Here is a 19,570-nt window from a genome sequence, read left to right as displayed (position 1 = left end):
GGGTGGGGCGTGCTAAGGAAGAGAGAGGGTGCAAGGAGTGGGGGGACTGGGCACGGGAGGGGAGGGGAGGGATGCACGCACTCCACAGAAAGGGGCTGGTAGGAGGTCAGCTTTTCTGCCTAGGGCCACCTAGACTGCTGCTTCTCGAGAGCTTGGCTGAAAGTGAGGCCAGTACAGAACACGAAGGAGTGGTGTTCTTGGAGCACTTGGATCCAGCCGTGCCTGAAGGCCAGCACTGAGCCTTTTTTGGACGTGTTGGGGCAGGGTGGTGACAAGAATTTCACTTGTCAATTCAACCAGGCCTGCACATCCAGCCCAGCCCTGAGAACTGGCTCCCAGGAGTTTGAGGAAGGACCGAAGACCCCCCAACATTGCAGACTGCACCCTGGAAAGAACCTGTCCGAGTACTCCCACCCTCACGGTCCCTCCCCTCTCCTCCCCTCCTAGGGCAGACTCAGCGAGGAAGCCTGGTGTAGCCCCCAAGCCTGGCTGGGCCAAGGACCCACACCAGAGCGGAGGGGAGGGGCCGTCCCCTGGGAGGGGGCCTCTGCAAACTCAGGGTGAGGGCATGTCAGGGATTTCTGGAAGAAGGGAGACATGCGGAGAAGTAGGTTGAGGGGGTGGTGACATCCTCGGACTGAGGCTTCTCATTTGGGCACCAGAAGAAGGGGTGGGGTCTCCAGGCCTTGCCCCACAGCATCCGCACTTGCTGTGTTCCTGGCAGGGCCGGCCCAGGGCCCCCTGACCCCCCAGCGCGGAGTCGGGGCTCACACCCCCGCCTCTGGATGCAGACAGCATTTCACCCTCTGGGCCTCAGTGTCCTCAGCTCTGAAGTGGGGTTAACCTAAGAGCCCTAACTGCAGCCCCCTGGGCAGAGGGACCAGAGATGCTAATTCACCAGCGGGCGTGGGGTCTACGGGGCGCTCTCCGGGACCCGTCCCAATGCAGCGGCGGGTCTGTGCCAGAGGCTAGGACCAGCGGGGCGAGGAAGCAGGCCGGAGGGAGAATGGGAATGGGCTCGCCCGAGGCCACCGCCCTGCGGAGCCCGGTGCGTCCTGGGGGCCACGCGGGGAGCACTTCCGCGCATCCCAGGCCGGGCCGCCAGGTGGCGGTGTGGGGCCGCGGGACCAGGACGCCCCAGCGGCTCGCGGGAGCGGGGCGCACGGGGTGGAGGGCGGGTGGGGACGGGGCAGCGAGGGGGGAGGCGCACGTGACCCACGGCGGGGGGGCGGGGCGCTTGAGCCGGCGGGGCTGCGGTGCACGCGGGTGGGGGCACCAGCGGAGGGTCGCCGGGGCGCGCGCTTCTCAGGTCCTTGGCGGTGAGACGCCTCGCGCCGCAGTTCACCTCCCGGGAGGAGGGGCGAAAACCTGGCTGGCGCGCCCAGGTTTAGGGACCAGAGGCTCTGTTACTAAGCTGATTGCCCCCGCGGGGCAGCTGTGCACCTGGCCCCCCAAGGCCTGGCGGGAGTGGGCGACGAGTCCGTGCATCCAGAAGGCTCCAGAAAAGCTACCGAAATGTTATTAAAAAGCATGGGCGCGCCTCCGTGTGGATGAAAAGGCTGATCAGTAGTCAGTCTAAGAAAGAAATGCACACTTTTATTGGTGCCGGCCTGAGGGTTATAACCCAGGAGACAGACGCCCCTCAGGGGGCTCTGAGGACTGTTGAGAAGAGGTGAGGGGGGAGGTCAGCACACGTACATGTGATTTTGACGATGGTGTACATGTACCCAAGCACAGTTTGGTAGAAGGTCACTGCTGTTCTCCAGGAACAGATCTCTTAGCTAATGGTTTTAGTGCTTTTCTAAGTATGGGAAGAGGCGAGAAACGGGGCTCATAAAATTTTCTCCTGAAAGTACTTCCTGAGGGCCAGTTCCGCCTTGATCTCCGCTCTGAGTTCCTTTCCGGATGTGCTGTTAGGTCAGCGACGCCAGTGGCTGACTTGTTTCTCGTAGAGCTGGATGGTGGGCAGCGGTCTTTGTGTACAATCCCCTCCCTTTCGGTCTTAATTTCTACCCAGGTTTGGGAGGCATTTCATGACCAATTTGTCCCATGGCGCTAGGAATGCTCATTCCCTGGTCAGGTGAGGATGCCATGGATGGGCCACTCGATGGGCTGTTCCTGGACCAGGCTCCGTTAACAATAGCCCAAGCCTCTGGCCGCCTGTCTCACAGTCTGTCGTGGTCCAGGAAACCGTTCCCTCTTGTCGCTTTGTCCCACATCCAGAGCTACACTATTACAATCATTGATCTTATACAACTGTGTATTTGGTCAGTGGTTTCAAGTCCCCTAGTCATGAATTTTATCAGAGGTTCAGTCACACGTTTGGTAACGCAAAAACCAAACCAATAATCGGGTAGAATGGGCAGGGTACAGGTAACATAGCTGGTGACGTTAACAAGGTCATGAGTAAGTATTTAAGCTGAGAACTTTCATTGGGTGCAGCCCAGTATCTCCCCAGGTCATCTGATTAGTCTGTTCTGCACCAGTCATTATCTTTAAGGGAAATGATATAGTGGCCTTGTCCGTAAAGTCCACCAAAGACGTCTGCACGTACAGGACGAGTGGTGGCTCATTGAGGCCCCCTTACGGGACTAAGAAAGGAACGTTATCTTTTAGGGAATTACGTGGCTGGTACCAGAAGAAGAAAAATTGATCTTTATTTCTGCGCAGGTATCCCCGGAGGGGAGGCAGGAGGCCAAAGGGCAGAGAAAAAATGTATGAGTTTTTCTCGTTTGCCTTAAAATGTGCATTTTTATTTCATCACCCACACCGCCAGACAGAAGGTATAAAAGAAAGGCCCCGGGACCCCACAAAGGCTCTTCCCACGGGCCGCCTGGGTTCCCCTGTGGAGAGTCCTAGGCTGGCCTGACAGAGCAGGCAAAAAGCAGACACACGCGCAGAGATGAGCGTCCTCAGGCCCTGAAGTGGCCTGGCCCATCCCTGTCCACCGCTTGTAGCTGACCAGCCGCCCGGGGTCACCTCATCCTGCTAACGGAGGATGAGGTGGGGGTGCAGGGGTTGGCGCCCGCCGTCCCGCAGAGGGCACGTGCCCGTGAGGGCGCAAAGACCCGTCAGATTCTTCCAGGCGTGGTCACTGGCCCTTCCCGTCCAGCAGCCTCGCACGGATTCCTCCACATCTGTAGCCCTGACTGCCAGCCCAGAGGGAAATCCTGCAGCTTCCCAAGAGAGGCCCTGAACCCAGGTTTTCTTTCTTTCTTTCTTTTTTTAAGGTGTTTTGTTTTTTTGGATGTGGACTTTGTTTTTTTTTTAAAGTCTTTATTGAATTTGTTACAATATTGCTTCTGTTTTATGTTTTGGTTTTTTGGCCGTGAGGCCTGTGGGGTCTTAGCTCCACGACCAGGGATCGAATCCGCACCCCCTGCACTGGAAGGTGAAGTCTTACCCACTGGACTGCCAGGGAGGTTCCCCAGGTTTTCTTTCTGGTGGTGGTGGAGGGTTGGGGCGGGAGGTGGGTGACTGGTCCCACCTGGCCCTCCCAGCAGGCCCAGCTGACCGGTGCCCGACTGCTGCCTACTCCTCAGTTACTCCTAACCACCGGCCTCTGAGTTTCCATGGCAACCGTTCCAGAAGTTTAAAAGGAAGGAAAAGGCCAGGGTGCAAGCACAGACCCACTCCTGGCTCCAGGTGCAGAGTGCTCTCCCCCGCCACCCTCTGCCTGGCCACTCGGGCCGGCATGCTTCTGGAAGTTTCTTTGCCCCCCTCCCTAAGTCACCCCGAGTCTTTCCTCAGTGTTCAGCAGTGGGCAGAGGTCTCCGCCAATGGGACCGGAGCAAAGTGCCCACCGGCTGCCCCGGTGTGTGGTGAGTGGGGACGGTGTGCGTTCTGTGAACAAACCCCCCCCTCCGTGTGTACACACTGCAGGCTTGCCGACCACAGCGCGTGTCCCTGGGGGCTGGCCACGTACTGGGGATCCCCTGGGTGCCCGCACACCCCAGGGCCACGCCAATGTGCTCCTGGGCACTGGGACTGCAGCCCATCTCAGTTCATCTTCCCAACCACCCACCGGGCAGGTGGTGTTGGCCCGGAGCCCTTTAGGGGACTTGTCCAAGGTCAGGAGCTCCAGGAGGAGCGGAGCTGGACTCACAGCTGGGTCTTGACTCTGGCCAGGCTCTGGCTACACACTCGCTGCTGCCCCAGGAAGGCCAGGGGCCTGGTTAGCATGTCTTTTTTTTAAATATAAATTTATTTATTCTACTTTTGGCTGTGTCGGGTCTTCGCTGCTGTGAGTGGGCTCTCCCCAGTTGCGGCGAGCAGGCCTGTCATCGCGGTGGCTCCTCTTGTTGCGAAGTGTGGGCTCTAGGTGTGCGGGCTTCAGTAGTCGTGGCACACAGGCTCAGTAGTTGTGGCTCGCGGGCTCTAGAGCGCAGGCTCAGTAGTTGTGGCTCACAGGCTTAGTTCCTCTGCAACATGTGGAATCTTCCCGGACCAGGGCTCGAACCCATGTCCCCTGCACTGGCAGGCGGATTCTCAACCACTGCGCCACCAAGGAAGCCCTGGTTAGCATGTCTTGACAGCTGGGACGTGAGCTCCTCCTGGCCAGGCCACCCTGGACACTGGGAACACAGTGGGGACATCCAGGGAGGTCGCTGCCTGTTATGATGTATAGACAGGCCAGAGGAAGAACTTGGGGTAAGACACGTGAACGTAAATAATGAAGTTGTTCAAGGAATCAGACAAGGAGGAAGGACAGAGAGGACCGCAGGGCGGGTCGGGGGGGCTTGCCCCACGGAGAAGTCTGAGCGTTCAGGGCCACGAGGGTCTCCCGGGCTTTGCAGGGGGGTTGCTGCTCACGTGGAGCCCCGGCTGCCCGGGCGCCCTTCCCACTGCCCGGCCCAGCAGGGCAGGGCCTGGAGAAGTAATGTCGCTGTGGCAGGGGCTCAGCGGGGCCAGACCTCACCCCTCTCTGTCCCCCTTCTTGCCTTTGAGGTAAATTTCCAAGCAGGTGATTTTTCCTAAACAGGCAGAAGTTCCTGTGGGCGTGTCCTGAGGCCACACCGGAGCGGGGCCCGGCGGCTGGAGTTCAGCACCACGGTCAGCACCCTCCAACTAAGTGAGTCAGGACAGCCGTGCGTGCGTGTGTGTGTGTGTGTGTGTGTGTGCGTGTGTGTGTGTGTGTGTGCGTGCGCGCGCGCACCTGAGTCTGAGTGAGCGTGAGCGTAGGGGTTGGGTTGGGGACGGGATTGGTGGGCATTTGGGGGATGTGATGGGGCACGTGGGCTGGGAGGGCGGAGAGTGGTCTGTCAGGCTCAGAGTCTGGCCACACCCCACTCCTTTGGCTCTTCAGCGGGTGTCCTGGGCCTTGTGCTTTCAGTGTCAACCTTGAGGGTCCTTGTTTTCCGAGGCCTAATGCTGTCCGGATGAGGCAGTGCTCACGAGGACCTCAGCCTGCAGAGTGCCCCGAATCTGATACAACCCCTGAGGGCCCGAGTCAGGACGAGGTTACTGCCCCCAGGCCCCCCGTGGGGGAGGCCGCTGGCTGGCGCAGCAGGTGTCGGGGAGCGTGGGGTGGTCTTCAGGTCCTCTCGTTCCGGGGCGGGCCCCTCTGGGAGCCTCCGGGCCTCAGTCCTGCTGCCGAAGGGGGCCGACTGGACCACTTACTCTGCTCCCACCCATGCACCCAGGGACCGGACGAGCCCCGTCCCTCTCTGAGGAGGCTGCTTAAAGTTGCAGTTTGGAGGGTCGGGGAGACCCTGCTTGTGCTCCTGCACTGCCCCGCCCGCCTTGGTCTGAGGTGCTTTGCGGCTGTGCGGGAGAGGCCTGGCCCTGGGTACTGTGGGGGCAGGTCCCGGTGAGCTGGCAGCGCTCCCGCCCTCGGGGAGGGGCCTGCTGGGGCAGGAGGCGGGCTTTGGACTGCGCGTGTGGGTGCGGGGCTCGTGCTTGTGCCCCTTGGGCTCGGGGAGCAGTGGGCTCACTTAACATGGTGGTGCCGGCACGTTCCTGGCAAACAGTAACAAGGTCAAACTGGCCCCAAAGTTGGCCGCCGCCGTCCTCTGCGGAGTGGGAGTCCCCGCGTCCCATGCGTCTCGCTGTGAGATGCTGTGTTGGGGCGTCTAGCACGGCAGAGTCGTGATGACCGAGCCCTCCCTCGCTTCCCCTGCCCAGCCTTGGGCTGTCCTGGGGGCACGTCCCTGAGTAGATGGGAGGAACGTGTGTGTGAGGGGGGAGGGGAGCTTTTCTCGGGGCACTTAGGGGCGGGGAGAAGGTGGGAGAGGACGCGGAGACGTGCCCAGGAGAGCCGAGAGTGTGCCTGGCTCTTGTGAGGCAGTGCCCAGCCTGAGATTATCGGTTAAAATTGGGCTCAGGGTGGAAGTTTATTTTTTTTTCCTTAGGTAAAAATGTTACTGAACTCAGGTCCAGCCGCTCGCTGTTTGGAGATCCATGCTGGAGAGGCAGGTGTTGGTAGAAATGGAAAACGGTGCTTTTAATCAGAAAGCCAGCAACGTGGGGGAGAAGTCGTACTCAGTGTCCCCCTAAACCTACTCCCAGGATTCTGCTCAGCCGTGAAAGTTTTTTAAGGAAAAAGAGGCAGTAATGTCGGTTAATCATGGAGACACTGGGGTCAGGGTCGCCGCCATTCCCCACTGTGTGCAGGATGGTCAACTCCTTGCGACCTTTTTTTAGATGCTGTCTCGTTCACGCAGTTTGTTCGTGAGATTACTGCAGGGGAAGCTGGGGAAGAGATCTGGGCGTCTGTTAGTTACTTATTCTTCATTTCTACTTCTTTGATCTATGGAGAGAAGCAACATGTTAAGCAAGGTATTGTGTGAGCGAAAGATTTGAAAGGTGTGCGTGCGCCAGAGATGAGTAGAGCATGGGGGTGGCTGGTTTAGGGTTAGTGACAAGACAAGGGGACCTCTTGCAAAGAGCTGCTTACAGATCCCCACTTGGAAGAGCATTCCATTTCTATGGGATTAGGGGTGAAGGCCTGGCTTCTGTAGCTTCTTCCTGCAGACATAGGTGCCGTATTTCTCAGAGTGGAGGATGTCGACGTGGGTCTGTCGACAGCACCTCTTTGCTGACAGCTTTAGTTGCCTGCCTACATATACGGGCAGAACGAGCTACACAAAGATATAGGTTAACGTGAGCAATAATGTTAATCCCATTCCCTTGAGGCCAGTTCTTGGAACCGAGAGACAAGACTCTGCTGTCTCGAGTGCCACAGACTCAGTTCTGCTCCAGGTGGAGCAGCTCATGTCACGGCTGCACCCTGGTCATCACGCAGCCAGCCTTTTCCTTCTGGTGGCAGTTACAGTGTCAGTAAAATGGCTCAGGAATGTGCGTCAGCCCCTGAGTCTGTGACTCTCAGTCCTAATCATTAGCTTCTTGAGCTGCTCCTTTGTGACTCCGGGAGGCCTGGGAGACTTCAGCTTCTCTAGAAACAGGAGGCAGGGGAGGGCTTCCCTGGTGGCGCAGTGGTTAAGAATCCGCCTGCCAACGCAGGGGACACGGGTTCGAGCCCTGGTCCGGGAAGATCCCACATGCCGCGGAGTAACTAAGTCTGTGCGCCACAACTACTGAGTCTGCGCTCTAGAGCCCGCGAGCCACAACCACTGAAGCCCGTGCGCCACAACTGCTGAGCCTGTGTTCTAGCCAGCCCTCTGCTGTGGAGCTGGGAGGGGGTGACCTTAAGCAGACTGTCCCCCCAACCCCCCAGGTCCTGCCCCGGGGGTCTGATTACAAGGAGCTGTGCCCCCCAGCGGCTGCCTGTCCCAGGCCCACAGCAGTTACCTAATTGTGAATGTCATTAGCTGCCGGCGCCCTCAAAATTAGCAAGCGCTGATCACGCCCGTAATTGTCAACTCACGTGAGTGACTTTTTGTTACGCACCTTGTCCTGGTTGCAGATTCGAGCCCCAGGAGAGGCCTGGAAGTGGGTGGGGGCTGGGGGGCGGGGCTGGGAGCCTGGCCTGCAGGGTGGGCCCCTGGGGCTCTGGTCTGACTGCGCCACTTATTAGTGGGGTGAGCGAGGTGCCCCTCAGCCTTTCTGAGCTGTTTCCCTGAGGTGGGCAGAGCCCCAGCGAGTCTGGCACTGAACCCGGGGGCTCCCCTGTGCACCTTTGTGGCCAGCGGTCGAGGGCAGGCTGGAGCACGTGACCAGAGCTGCTGAGGACTGGACCCGCTGGCCCGTGGGTTTCTGGCTGGCGTCAGGGGTGGGCCTGCAGTCCCCGGAGGCGGGGAGGAGGCTGGGCCCTGAGAGAATCCGAGGGGCAGGAGAACCCTGAACTTGACCCAGCCTTCTCATGGTGGCAGGAAGGTGTATCGCCAAGGCAGGGGGAGCACGCCTCGCTGAGCGGTGTGTTAGCTTGGTTTAGGCCTCCTAAGGACGCCGGCACATTTAGACACGTGGCCCGTGGGCCTTCATCTGTGCGCGTCCCCGGGGCCTCACAGGTGTGAGGAGTGGGCCTGGTCCTGTTGCTGTCTGTGCCCTCAGAGCCTAGGGCGGAGCCTGAGACACAGCAGGTGCTCAAACCCCCTCTCGACACCTCAGCCCCGTGTTCGTCCATCTGCTGCCCCTGAGCGGATGGGACACTCGGAGAAAAACAAGCCAGGGTCAGGCGACCACTTAACAGGGGGACTTTATTTACTGCCCTGGAGCAGCGTGCCAGGACCCCGAGCCCGCTCCCACACACGGCCCCTCCGCGAAGCTGCCGCTCAGTTTGGAGCCGAGACCGCCTGGCGCTAGAAAACACGTTGAAAACATCAACGCTCTTCCCTTTTTTTCTTTTTCTTTTTTTTTTTTTTGGTACAAAATGATACAAACAACAATACAAAATAGTTGTGCTGTTGACGATTACAAAAAAAGTTGGAACGTTTGTCTAACTGCGCAATGCTCAGAGATGCAGTGTGAATACATCGTACTCCAGTATCTCCCCAGAACAACCACAGTCATGCGGGCTGCTACACATTGGGTCCGTTTTCAAAAAGAAACATGCAAAAAAAAAAAAAATTAGAATGGGAAAAGGAGAGAAAGGAAAAGCAGAATGCGTTCCAGTTATACACAGAGGTTCCCCCCCGGGGTGCCCCGCTGTGCGGGGGGCCTGTCTCATCTACGCCAGGTGGCGCGGAACTGTCTCTCAGGATGCTCCAGGGGGGGAGATTGTGTTTGCTTTCTTGGTGTTACACCTTTCAGCCTTGACAGAAATTGAGACTCCCCTCCCTGACACTCCCCTTGGAGGGAACAGAGCTGTCATCTCAAAGGCCCGTGTGGGTGGTGCTCACAGTAGGGAAGGCCTGACGGCTGCCATTACCCTGACACGTTGGCGGCGGGAGGTCAGGCGCCCGGGATGTTCTGAAGCACGCAGGAAAGGGAAGGCCTGCTGGGCCAGGGGTGGCGGGTGCTGAGGCCTGACGGGCACGGTGGCCCTGGGCTGGGGGTGCCCACCGCCCGAGGCCAGGGCATTCTTGCTGGCGTCTCCTGTTCACAAGAACAGAAATTCCCTACAGGCGCTGAACCTGCCTGAGCGCTTTGCCAGCACCGAGTCTGGGCCTCCGCTGGCCGCGTCCTGATCTGGACCCGTCGTATCTACAAGCTACGAAAAAGGGACGTTTGACGCCGATTGTGTGTTTAGCTAATGCTAACCCATTGGTTGGGACGGAGCTTTGGGAGGCATCTGGGAGGGGGTGGGAGCCTCCAGGGGCAGCTGTCCGGCTGCCTGGAAGCAGGGATGGGTGTGAGAAGCACCCCCTCTGTTGACGTGTCCCCCGCTGGCTGCCGCAGCCTCGGCCTGTGCGATGCAGGCGAGATGCAGGGGCCCTGGCAGTGATGAGGCGAGGGGCCGGGGCAAGAGAGCGGGAAGGGGGCAGTGGGACGGACTCTGCATCCGGCTCTCCTGGGTGGGGGGAGGCAGGGCGCCTGGGGCCCCGAGGGGTCCGAGTCGCAGGCCGCGCCTGGCACACCCATCCTTGGGGTGAGCCCAGGGGACCAAAGGGGGCCTCGGGATTCCAGTGAGGAGAGTTCACAGCTGTCTGGGCCCCACCACAGTCACCCTTAGAACTTCAACTGGAGATGAGCTTTCCAGAAACAAACAAAAACAAGGTTCCGGCTCACGTCTCACCAACCCTGACACCACCAGCAATCCTGGATGGCCACACCTTCAGACACTGGGACAGTCCTCGTGGGCCGCCTGACCCCGAGCGATTTGCACAGCATGGCTTCACAGGGGGGCGTCCCCTCCCTCCGGCAGGCCACGCCGCCCGCCACGTCTGGGAGACCGCAGTCTGCGTAGGGGCATGGGCATGTGACACCGGTGACCACTGCCTCCGTCCACGCGTCCCTCCCCAGGAGTCATGGACGGGGTCAGGATGGACGGAGCCCAGCACGGGCCTCCCTCAGGCCACAGGCCGGAGCCCGTCTCCCCAGCTCAGCTCCGCTCAGCTCAGCTCCGGGAGGGTGGATGGAATTAGTGATGAGTTTGGTTTGGGGAAGAACCCTGACATCCAGGGGGGACACACCCACGTGGATTGCACACGCACGTGTCCACTCAAGCTCATCTTTGAGGCCGAGGCTGTTTAGAAAAGAGGATGACCATGGCACCAGGGCAGGCTGTGGGCTGCGGAGTGGATCGGAGAGAGACCCCCCGACGGAGGGCACGGGGAGCGTGTGAAACCCCGCCCCCGCCCTCCCGAGGCCTCCCCTGGCCCCAGGAGCAGGTGTGAGGTGGGGCTCTGACACCAAGTCCTGCCCAGGGCCAGTGGCAGCCCAGGCCCCTCCCTGGGGAGCCCGAGAGCAGGCAAGGATCCCCCAGGAGGCGGCTCTCCTGCCGGCCTGAGGCGCCTTCACACCCAGAATGGAGGTCCTGGGAGATGCTGGGCGAAGGGCTGCCCCAGCGCCTCGTCTCACGCAGCCGCGGACAGACACAGCAGGGGGCTCCTTGCTGCACTGTGGAGCTGACTCGGGAGTCTGGCTTGGGAGTCAGACTGCCCCGCAGGAGGCACGGCCAGTTCTGAGAGCTCAAGCAGCTACCTGGCCCTGCAGCTGCTGGCTGCTGCCACGGGTCCAAAGGAAAGGAGGCTGTTTCTGGCGGATGCGGTGAGACGCACGTGTGGGACAGATGGCACAGCGACGACGGTGCTGTCCCGGCACTCGGAGCCGACCGTAGCCGCCCACATCAGCTCACGAGCATCAGAAACTCTGGTCCAGAGGAGCAGGGCAGGGAGGAGCCCGCCAGTCCCCCCGGTCGTCTCCAGCCTCCTGGGACCCCGGTGAGCATCAGCTCTCCCTGCAGTCCGCACGCCCCGCCGGTGGCCAGAGGCGTCCAGAGCCTTCGGGGGTTTGGACTGGTGAGTGTCCGCCGGGCCTCTGACGGGGTCCCTCGGGAGTCTGATCTAGAGGGGTGGAGGGCTCATGCCAGGGTTTGGTGGCATGCCGGCCGGTTTTGCTTGTGGTTTCCTGGGACACCGTACTCTCCTGGACCAAAGGCAGTGGGGACCTGGGTGGCATTCAGGCTCACAGTTGGCCCTGGGGGAGGCCTCATGATTGGGGGGCCCTGGGGGTGGCCAAGGGCAGAGATGGGGGAGCATCAGGGACAGCCGCTGGGAACCCCAGCTGCCCAGCTATTTCCAGCATCTGGGAGTCGGGGGCAGCACGCTTCTGTGGAAGCCCAGCTGTACAGCGGGCCTTTGGTCCACCGGCTTGACCTGCCCCAGGCGGACTCGCTGCTGCAGGAGCTGAAGGTGGGGCCTCCGGCCTCGGGGACCCCCAGGGGGCCCGGGAGACCCCAACTGTGCAAGCAAAGTGTGAGCACTCGGAAGGCTTATGGCGTTTGGACCCCAAATTGTTTTTCTTTGTCAGTTTTGTCAAGTGCGTCACCCACTTTTTTTCTTGATAGGAGATCGAAAAAAAGGACATTCTCCCCAATTCCTTAATTCGTGACTTCAGAGCTGGGACTGGCCGGGGTTGGGGGCTCTCAGGACTGGCTGGGGGGCGCTCCTGAGTGTGAGGGAATCTGACGCATGTACCAAAAGGCACTTCCATTCTGTTTTAAACAGCGCTTCTGTCCAGGAAATCCAGGCTCAGACGGTGCCTCTGCTCTCCGTGGTGCCGAGTCAGCTACCGCGCTGGGGGCGGCCGCGGGCTGACAAGTGTTCGTGCCAGACAGCTCCGTGCGGGGGGTGGGCAGGGACCCCTCACACACCGCCGGGTGGCGCGGCCGCGGAGTCGGGAAGGCCCGCTGTCTGTCCCGTACGTCCGAGCGCTGCTCTCGCCTCGTCTGGGGCGGGCCCGCTTAGTCCTCCTGGCCGCCACCGTACATGTCTGCCAGCTTCCTGAACCTGGGCCCCCAGTCGTTCAGGTATTCGTAGTCCTGGTCCCCGGAGCTGGATGAGTCCAGGGAGCTGACGGAGCCCGCGGTGGACCCGCTGCCCTCGTAGTCGAAGACCAGCAGCGAGTCATAGGGCGGCGCCGTGGGGTCGTTGTCGGCTGCGCGGAGTCCCTGGGGGCCGTGGAGACACGGGTTAGGGTGCAGGGCGGGGGGCAGAGGGGCGCCCAGGAGCGGAGCTGGGGAGGCAGGTTGGGGAGGCGCAGTGATGGGGCCTTGTATGCAGCAGGTGCTCAATAAGTGCTCCTGCGTGTCAGTCAAGGGCGCCTCAGAGACCCGAGTAGGGGCGCGGTGTTTGCAGAATGAGCCGTGCAAGAGGCCTGGGGGCAGCGCACACAGCCAGGCGGAGGGCCGGCCGGGGCCTGTGCGAGAGGCCGGCCTCCACGAGTCCCTGGTTGTTGCCACAGGGAGGGGAACCCGGGGTGGGTGTCAGACACCTGAAGTTGTTACCGTAACTGTGCGCGGGAGCAAACGGGGATGTAGCAGGTGTGGCTGGAGCCCCTGCCCGTGCCCCGGCCCCTTTCCCCCAGTGCCTGATGCTGGGACCCCTGGCCAGGCCACCTCCAGCACTCTGGCCACTGGCCAAGGGTGCCCCTGGCAGCTCCCACCCGGGGACCGTGGGAGGGGTGGACACACCTCCCCGCTCCCTCCCCCCGGGGGGCGGGACAGCTTGGAGGGCTCCCCGCCGGCTCCAGGAGTCTCCCGCAGGACGCAGGACGGCCCGGGGGCCTGTGCTGGCACTGCCTAAGCCTGCCCCCGTTAGGGAGGGGAGTACCTTTCCCATTATTCAGTACGGAATGGTTGGTCATTTCCATTTTTGCTTTCCTCTAAGTTGTTTAAAAGTGGGCTTTTGATTGTCCATCAGGGAGGATGTAGTTTTTGGAGTTTTAAAAATTTTATTACCCTGTAGATGGTAAATGTCGTCCAAGCTGAATCGGCTTTTGGGCAGCCATAAAAATTTCATTTACGGTCTGAGACACGGTCTGTTTCGGGGAATATTCTGAGAAATCTCTTTTGTGTCTCTGCCAAGCCACTCCCTGGGTTCTATTCTGTTTAAATAAATCCTTTTAAAGTCCGGTTCTGACACAGGTGGAGAAAGAAGTGTTGTCAGCCCCTCTCAAAGTACAGTCGTGTTAGAGATGGGTGGTAAATCCGCAGGGACCCGCGCTGGCTACACGGGGCATGGAAGGCATCCCGTCTGTGGGAGCCGCGGTGGGCGCGGAGGTACTGGCTGCCCGGGCTGCAGCAGCTGGCGCTGGGGGAGAGCGTCTGGGGTGCAGCCACGCGCCCTGGCTCACGCTGTCCCTCGGCTTTACCGCACAGGAGGACGGGAGCAGAGGTGGGAGGCGCGCTCTTGACACCCTTGGACATGTCAGTTGGGCACCTTGGGCTCAGCTTCAAGAGGTGGGTCAGCTTTTCTTGCCAAGGGGATGATCAAAGGGACGCTGTCGGCTGGGACGCTGATGCTACATGGTCTCCAGACCCCAGGCGTTAGGATGGGTGACACGGCCACGTGGTCAGCTCTGGAGTGACGCTCACCTCCCAGGCCGTCCCCGATGCCCTGTGTGTGTGTGGAGTGGGGAGGGGCAGCCTGCGCGTCTGGTCATCGGGGTTGAGTGGACACTGCGGAGGCCTCTCCCGATCGCTGCAGACAGGAGTCTGGGGTCAGAGCCACCTTGCTGGTCCCCCTCCTGTTCTTGCCTGGACTGTGGCCTCAAGTTCCAGCAGTCTTGCTAAGCCCTGCGTGTTTGTCCCCACCGGGGGCGGGGGCAGGTTAGTCCTTCTGCAGCGGGGATACTAAACCGAGGCGCTCGGCCCAGGGCTCCCCGCCGGCAGCAGCAGGGCCGGCGTGAACCCAGGCCTGGGGCTGCCCGCTGAGCCCAGCACCGGGCCCCAGAGAAGCGGGCTGCTTCCTGTCTGTGTTAGCAGGTCTGCGCCCCCGGCACGGCCGGGCTACCCACCTCGCTGATGAAGTCCCCGATGTCTCCTGGGTGGGGCACCACCGGCCGGGCCGGGTACTGGGGCTCGGCGCCCACCGGCCGCTCGTCCACCCGCCGCACCCCGGGGGCCTTGCTCAGCACATGCTCCATGGCCTCCGGCTGCTGCAGCTGGCTGAGGTCGTAGTCCTGGGGGGCGGGCAGGGGAGTCAGGAAAGGCAGTCCGGGTGGGGGGGGTACCAGGCAGAGGCACCAGAGAAGTCGTGGGGCGCCTCCTCATCGTGTTCTGTGGCTGGGCTCTGAGCATATCCATTGACCTATTCCGGGCCCCCCGGGCGCCCCCCCGTCCTGGCCCCTCACCTGGTCTGTCCTTCCTGAAATGCTCACCCCACCTCTGTTCATCCGAATCCTGCCCGTCCTCAAGGCACATGTGGGGTCTGTGCCCCCTGCTGCCTTCCCCCTGGGGTCAACCCCTTCCCCGTCTGCTCAGCTGCCACCGCATTCCTCATGTGTCCCTGGGAACGCCCACTTCACGGGGGGTGGTCACTAAGCTTTTATGGGCTAAGGCTCGCCCTGAGTCCCCAGTGACCAACTGGGCAGCGCCCCAGGCCCACCCTCCCTGGGCGCGGGGTGCAGGCGGCACTGGGCGGGGCTCGGTGGCTGCGGAAGGTGCAGATGAGGGGTGCAGGGCTGAGGGCCGGAGGTCACGCGGGGACCCCAGCGTGTGCGCTCCGCCAGGGCTGGGAGGGTGTCCCCACACGTCCCCGCTGTCCCGGCCACGGGCCTCACCTGGTCCTCCTCGCCGCCCCCTTCCTCGTCGTACTTGAGGATGTTGTCGCGCACGTCGTCCTCGGGGTCGATGAGCAGCTGCTTCGTGTGCCGCTCCTTCTCCCGCCGCCTCATCCACACGACGAACAGCAGGACCATGGCTGTGGGGCAGGGGGCACCGTGAGCAGGTGTGCGTGTGTCTGCACGAGGGCGTGCATGCGCGGGAGGGTGCGCACGTGTGGCTGCGAGTGCCTGTGTCTGTTGCCGGGCACCCGGTTGGGCTGGGCTTCTGGAAGTCTCCTGGCAGGTAGAGCGGGGCCAGGAGATGGGGCCGTGGGCACACCTGGGCCCCTCCACCCGTCACCCCAGGACCAGCTGCACTCACTGAGCAGGACGATGATGCAGATGAGGATGGCCACGATGGCGCCCGTGCCCAGCCCGGCTGCCGCCACCGCGCCCATGGTGGTGCAGTCGCCATTCTCGTCGCACGGGCACACCTTGACTTTGATGATGGACGTATTGGACAGGGGCGGGTTCCCCGAGTCCGTGACGACGATGGGGACGTCGTACACTCCGGCCTCCAGGTACAGGATGCGCAGGCTGAGCTGGGCGTAGTCACCTGGTGCGAGTGACGGGACGGGCTCCACTCACTGAGCAGCCCGCCCTCCTTTCTGAGCGAGACTAACGGAGGCAAAGACTGATAGTGGGAACATCTAACACGCCTGCTTGGCTAAGACACACGTAGACGTGCGCACGTGTGCGCACACACACCCTGCATCATACCATAAGGTTGAGACGTTGGCAATTCAAGAATGGAGCAGTGGGACTTCCCTGGTGGCGCAGTGGTTAAGAATCCGCCTGCCAATGCAGGGGACACGGGTTCGAGCCCTGGTGCGGGAAGACCCTACATGCTGCGGAGCAACTAAGTCCATGCGCCACAACTACTGAGCCTGCGCTCTAGAGCCCGTGTGCTGCAACTACTGAGCCCATGTGCCACAACTACAGAAGCCCAGGTGCCTAGAGCCCATGCTCCGCAATGAGAGAAGCCACCACAATGAGAAGCCCATGCACCGCCATGAAGAGCAGCCCCCGCTCGCTGCAACTAGAGAAAAGCCCGCGCGCAGCAACGAAGACCCAACACAGCCCAGGAAAAAAAAAAAAAAGAGAAATAGAGCAGTTACAACACGAAGAATGATGAAATTATTTCCTTAACGTATAAAGAGTTCGACCAAATCAATTAGAAAAAAAGCCCATTTTCAAAGAAAAATAGGCAAGGACATTGAACAGATGGTTCACAGAAGCAAAAAATGGCCAATAAATATATGAAAAAATGCCCACTGGTAGTCAAAAGATACAAGTGGAAACAGTGATTTTCGCTAAAAGAATTGGAAAAATGCTTTTTAAAATAATATTCAGTGTTGGTAAGGGCTTGGGGAACAAGCAAATGCTATCAGAACTTCAGAACTTGGACGCCCTTTCTACCAAGGCCACGGCTAGGGAAGTGCCCTCAGGAAACGCGTTGGTTAGGGTCCGTCCATCATTTGGTGATGGCATAGGACTCAGGAAACGTGTTGGTTAGGGCCCGTCCATCAGTTGGTGATGGCATAGGACTCAGGAAACGCGTTGGTTAGGGCCCGTCCCATCAGTTGGTGATGGCATAGGACTCAGGAAATGCATTGGTTAGGGCCCGTCCCATCAGTTGGTGATGGCATAGGAAGTGGTCTGCAGTTACAGCCACTGGGATGGTCAAGGCTGAGCTTGTTAAAATGATGAGATTGGGGCCTGCCCTGGGGGCCTCCTTGGCGGCTGAGCCCCAGAGCAGGCAGGGGCCCCCACGCCACAGGAAGGGGCTGCGCGACCCTCCTGTGAAGGGGTGATGGGCCCCTGGGGGCCTGCACCCTAGACTCGTCCGATTTTCCCACTGGCAGGGGTGCCAGCGGGCTGGTGCCCGAGGCAGGCTTACCATTGAGGCGGGTGATGGTCCAGTTCTTCCGCACGCTCGCTGGAACGAAGGGCAGCTCGAAGACGTAGGGGCCGATGTTGGGGTCGACGTCCGCGTCAGCCGCTGTGATGTTGATGGCGTTCAGGCTGGGCTTCTCGCAGATCTGCGCCTCCCTGGGCAGCAGCTCGGGGGCGTTGTCGTTGATGTCGATGAGGTAGATCTGGAGGGTCCCGGTGCCGCTGGCCGGAGGGATCCCTGTGGGCCGGACACGGGTGATCACACGGTCACTCCTGGGCTCCATGACCACGGACGCACAGTGTGCATGGGACCACGCCCCAGCCCCAGCCAGGACAGACCCCAGCCCCACCCGGGACAGACCCCAGCCCCAGCCGGGACAGACCCCAGCCCCACCCGGGACAGACCCCAGTCCCACCCGGGACAGACCCCCAGTCCCACCCGGGACAGACCCCAGCCTCAGCCGGGACAGACCCCAGCCCCACCCGGGACAGACCCCAGTCCCACCCGGGACAGACCCCAGCCCCACCCGGGACAGACCCCAGTCCCACCCGGGACAGACCCCCAGTCCCACCCAGGACAGACCCCAGCCCCACCCGGGACAGACCCCAGCCCCACCCGGGACAGACCCCAGCCCCAGCCGGGACAGACCCCAGCCCCACCCGGGACAGACCCCAGCCCCACCCGGGACAGACCCCAGCCCCAGCCAGGACAGACCCCAGCCCCACCCGGGACAGACCCCAGCCCCACCCGGGACAGACCCCAGCTGCCCACAGCCCCACATGCACGCTGACACTCTGCCATGTGACATATGCAGCCACTCAGCTGCACACACACAGGAACCGCACACACCTGCCCACGTGTGGCTGTCCCGCCCCCCCCCCCGCCCACACCCAGCCCCTGTCTCAGCCCAGGTGCACAGTGAGGGTGGCCCAGCGCTGAGCGGCCGCAGGTGGCCGGTCTGTCCTCCGTGCTCTGAGCGTGGCCCTGCCCTTGGCGGCGGCTCTGACCCTGTCACTGACGACTGCGTTTCTTGGCCGAGGCAGGCAGAGCGTGTAGAGCATCCATCCCATAGCGCGTCTGTGATCTCCCAGGAGACGCATCAGAGCGCGTTCAAGGCGACGCGGCTTGGTGCCTGCTGTGATAGGTGGCCGATGGCACAGCTCACAGTCCGAGAAGCACAGGCAGGTTCTATTCACGCGAGCGGGACTTGTGCTCCGATTCTGGTGTCTTCCTCCTGCTTTCCACTGCTCTGGCCACTGATGCATTAAGATCACGTTCTAATCTAATCTCAGTGCTGCAGCTGCTGCTCAGAGCAGCGGTCCCCGACCAGGGCCTGGCGCTCATCGTGGCTGGCCGAGGGGCTGGGCCTCTGTGGACCCCGCGGGGTGAGGGAGGTGGGCAGGGGCTGCGGGATGGTCTCCAGGTCCCAGCTTCCAGCTGCTGTCGACCAAACCTTTGTGCAGCGGCTACTCTAGCTCCTGAAGCTTTATTTATGCAGCTGATCCCAGAACCCACGTGGCATGGGCCTGGCACGGGGCCTTTGCGAGTGCCCTTTCCTGACTCCGGGACGCCCCTCCCCGCCCCATCTTCCCCTGGCTTGTCCTTCTAATCCCGCAGGTCCTGGACCCACAGGAGGTCACTCATAGCCAGCAGTGCAGCAGGAGACCCCGGCCACTCTCCCATCCTCCATTTGGTTCTTTTCCGGCACCTCCCGTTCCCTGAAATTGTCTGGCTGGCTTGTTTCACACTTGTTTCCCTGGGGCAGAGACTGCTGAGTTGTCCCTAATATCCATTTCCTCTTTGTTCCTTAATAAAAGAACTGAAGCCCCAGACTTCACCTGGGCTCATCACTGCCCAACCAGAAGACGACATTCCTCAGCATCCCTTGCAGTGAGACGTGGCTTCGGGACTGAGTTCTGGCTTTCATGAGCTGTGAGTGGAAGTCCTTAGAAGGGCTGGGATGTGCCCTTGGCCTCCCCCTCCTCCTGTTTGCCAGAATGTGGTCACGGTGGCTGGAGCATCAGCAGCTGCTCTGGGCCATATGCTGCAGCTTGCCAAGGACACGGGAGTGGCCAGAGTGAGCTTGGTTTCTCATACCTGACCCTGGGCTGCCTGCTTCCAGTCTTCTTTTATGTGGCAGAAAGTAAACCTCCATCTTGTTAAGATTGCTATAATTATTATGCAGACAAACCTGGTTCAAGCTGACACACTGGCCTCTAGAATGTCACCCATGCAAAGGAGAAGGCTCTTGTCTGTTTTGCTCACTGATGGATAGAGCCTGGCACATGGCAGGAGCCCAGGGAGCTGTAACAGTGGTGTTAACAGTGCCCAGCTCCCCTGGCGCCCGCATCAGTGAAGCACCAGGCCCAGGGCTTCAAATGGGCGAGGGCGGGCCCCCCGCCCCGTGTCTCCCTGCCCCTGGGCGCACCGTTGTCCGCTGCCAGGAAGGTGGCCTCATAGACGTTGTTTCTGATGTAGGGAGACTCGCGGTCGAGGACGGCCGCCGTGCTGATCTGACCGTTGGTGGCGTTAATGTGCAGCCAGTTCGCTGGGTCCGACAGCTTTGAG

General features: G+C 61.1%; 2 protein-coding genes across 2 annotated transcripts in view; one reads left to right on the top strand and one right to left on the bottom strand.

Annotated features, from left to right (window-relative positions):
• The window catches only part of TAF4 (TATA-box binding protein associated factor 4), a 97,959-nt gene extending 78,794 nt beyond the window's left edge, over nt 1-19,165 (top strand). The window contains exons 16-17 of the transcript XR_004522173.2: nt 4,982-5,071; nt 5,333-19,165. The gene's annotated coding sequence lies outside the window, so the exon portion shown is untranslated. The remainder of the gene's footprint in view (nt 1-4,981; nt 5,072-5,332) is intronic.
• On the bottom strand, nt 12,245-15,533 carry LOC117308302 (cadherin-4-like). The gene is made up of 4 exons (XM_033841024.2): nt 15,428-15,533; nt 14,902-15,203; nt 14,299-14,463; nt 12,245-12,451 (listed from the first exon to the last, which is right to left on the bottom strand). Exons 1-4 carry the CDS (start codon nt 15,501-15,503, stop codon nt 12,245-12,247), a joined length of 750 nt encoding a protein of 249 aa, XP_033696915.2. The 5' UTR covers nt 15,504-15,533.
• Nucleotides 19,166-19,570: the final 405 nt, after the last annotated feature.

The sequence above is a fragment of the Tursiops truncatus genome, chromosome 15, assembly GCF_011762595.2.
Source record: "Tursiops truncatus isolate mTurTru1 chromosome 15, mTurTru1.mat.Y, whole genome shotgun sequence".
Taxonomy (NCBI): Eukaryota; Metazoa; Chordata; class Mammalia; order Artiodactyla; family Delphinidae; genus Tursiops; species Tursiops truncatus.
This window is presented reverse-complemented; position numbering and strand designations above follow the sequence as displayed.

What these genes read in the sequence shown, in the direction of transcription:
- LOC117308302 (XM_033841024.2), bottom strand. Translation starts at nt 15,503, where the DNA reads ATGGGCGCGGTGGCGGCAGCCGGGCTGGGCACGGGCGCCATCGTGGCC. An exon ending in CTGCATCATCGTCCTGCTCA is followed by an intron (nt 15,204 to 15,427) that starts GTGAGTGCAGCT and finishes CCTGCCCCACAG; the next exon opens with CCATGGTCCTGCTGTTCGTC. An exon ending in CCCAGTGCCGCCTGCACCCC is followed by an intron (nt 14,464 to 14,901) that starts GCGCCCAGGGAG and finishes CCCGCCCCCCAG; the next exon opens with GACTACGACCTCAGCCAGCT.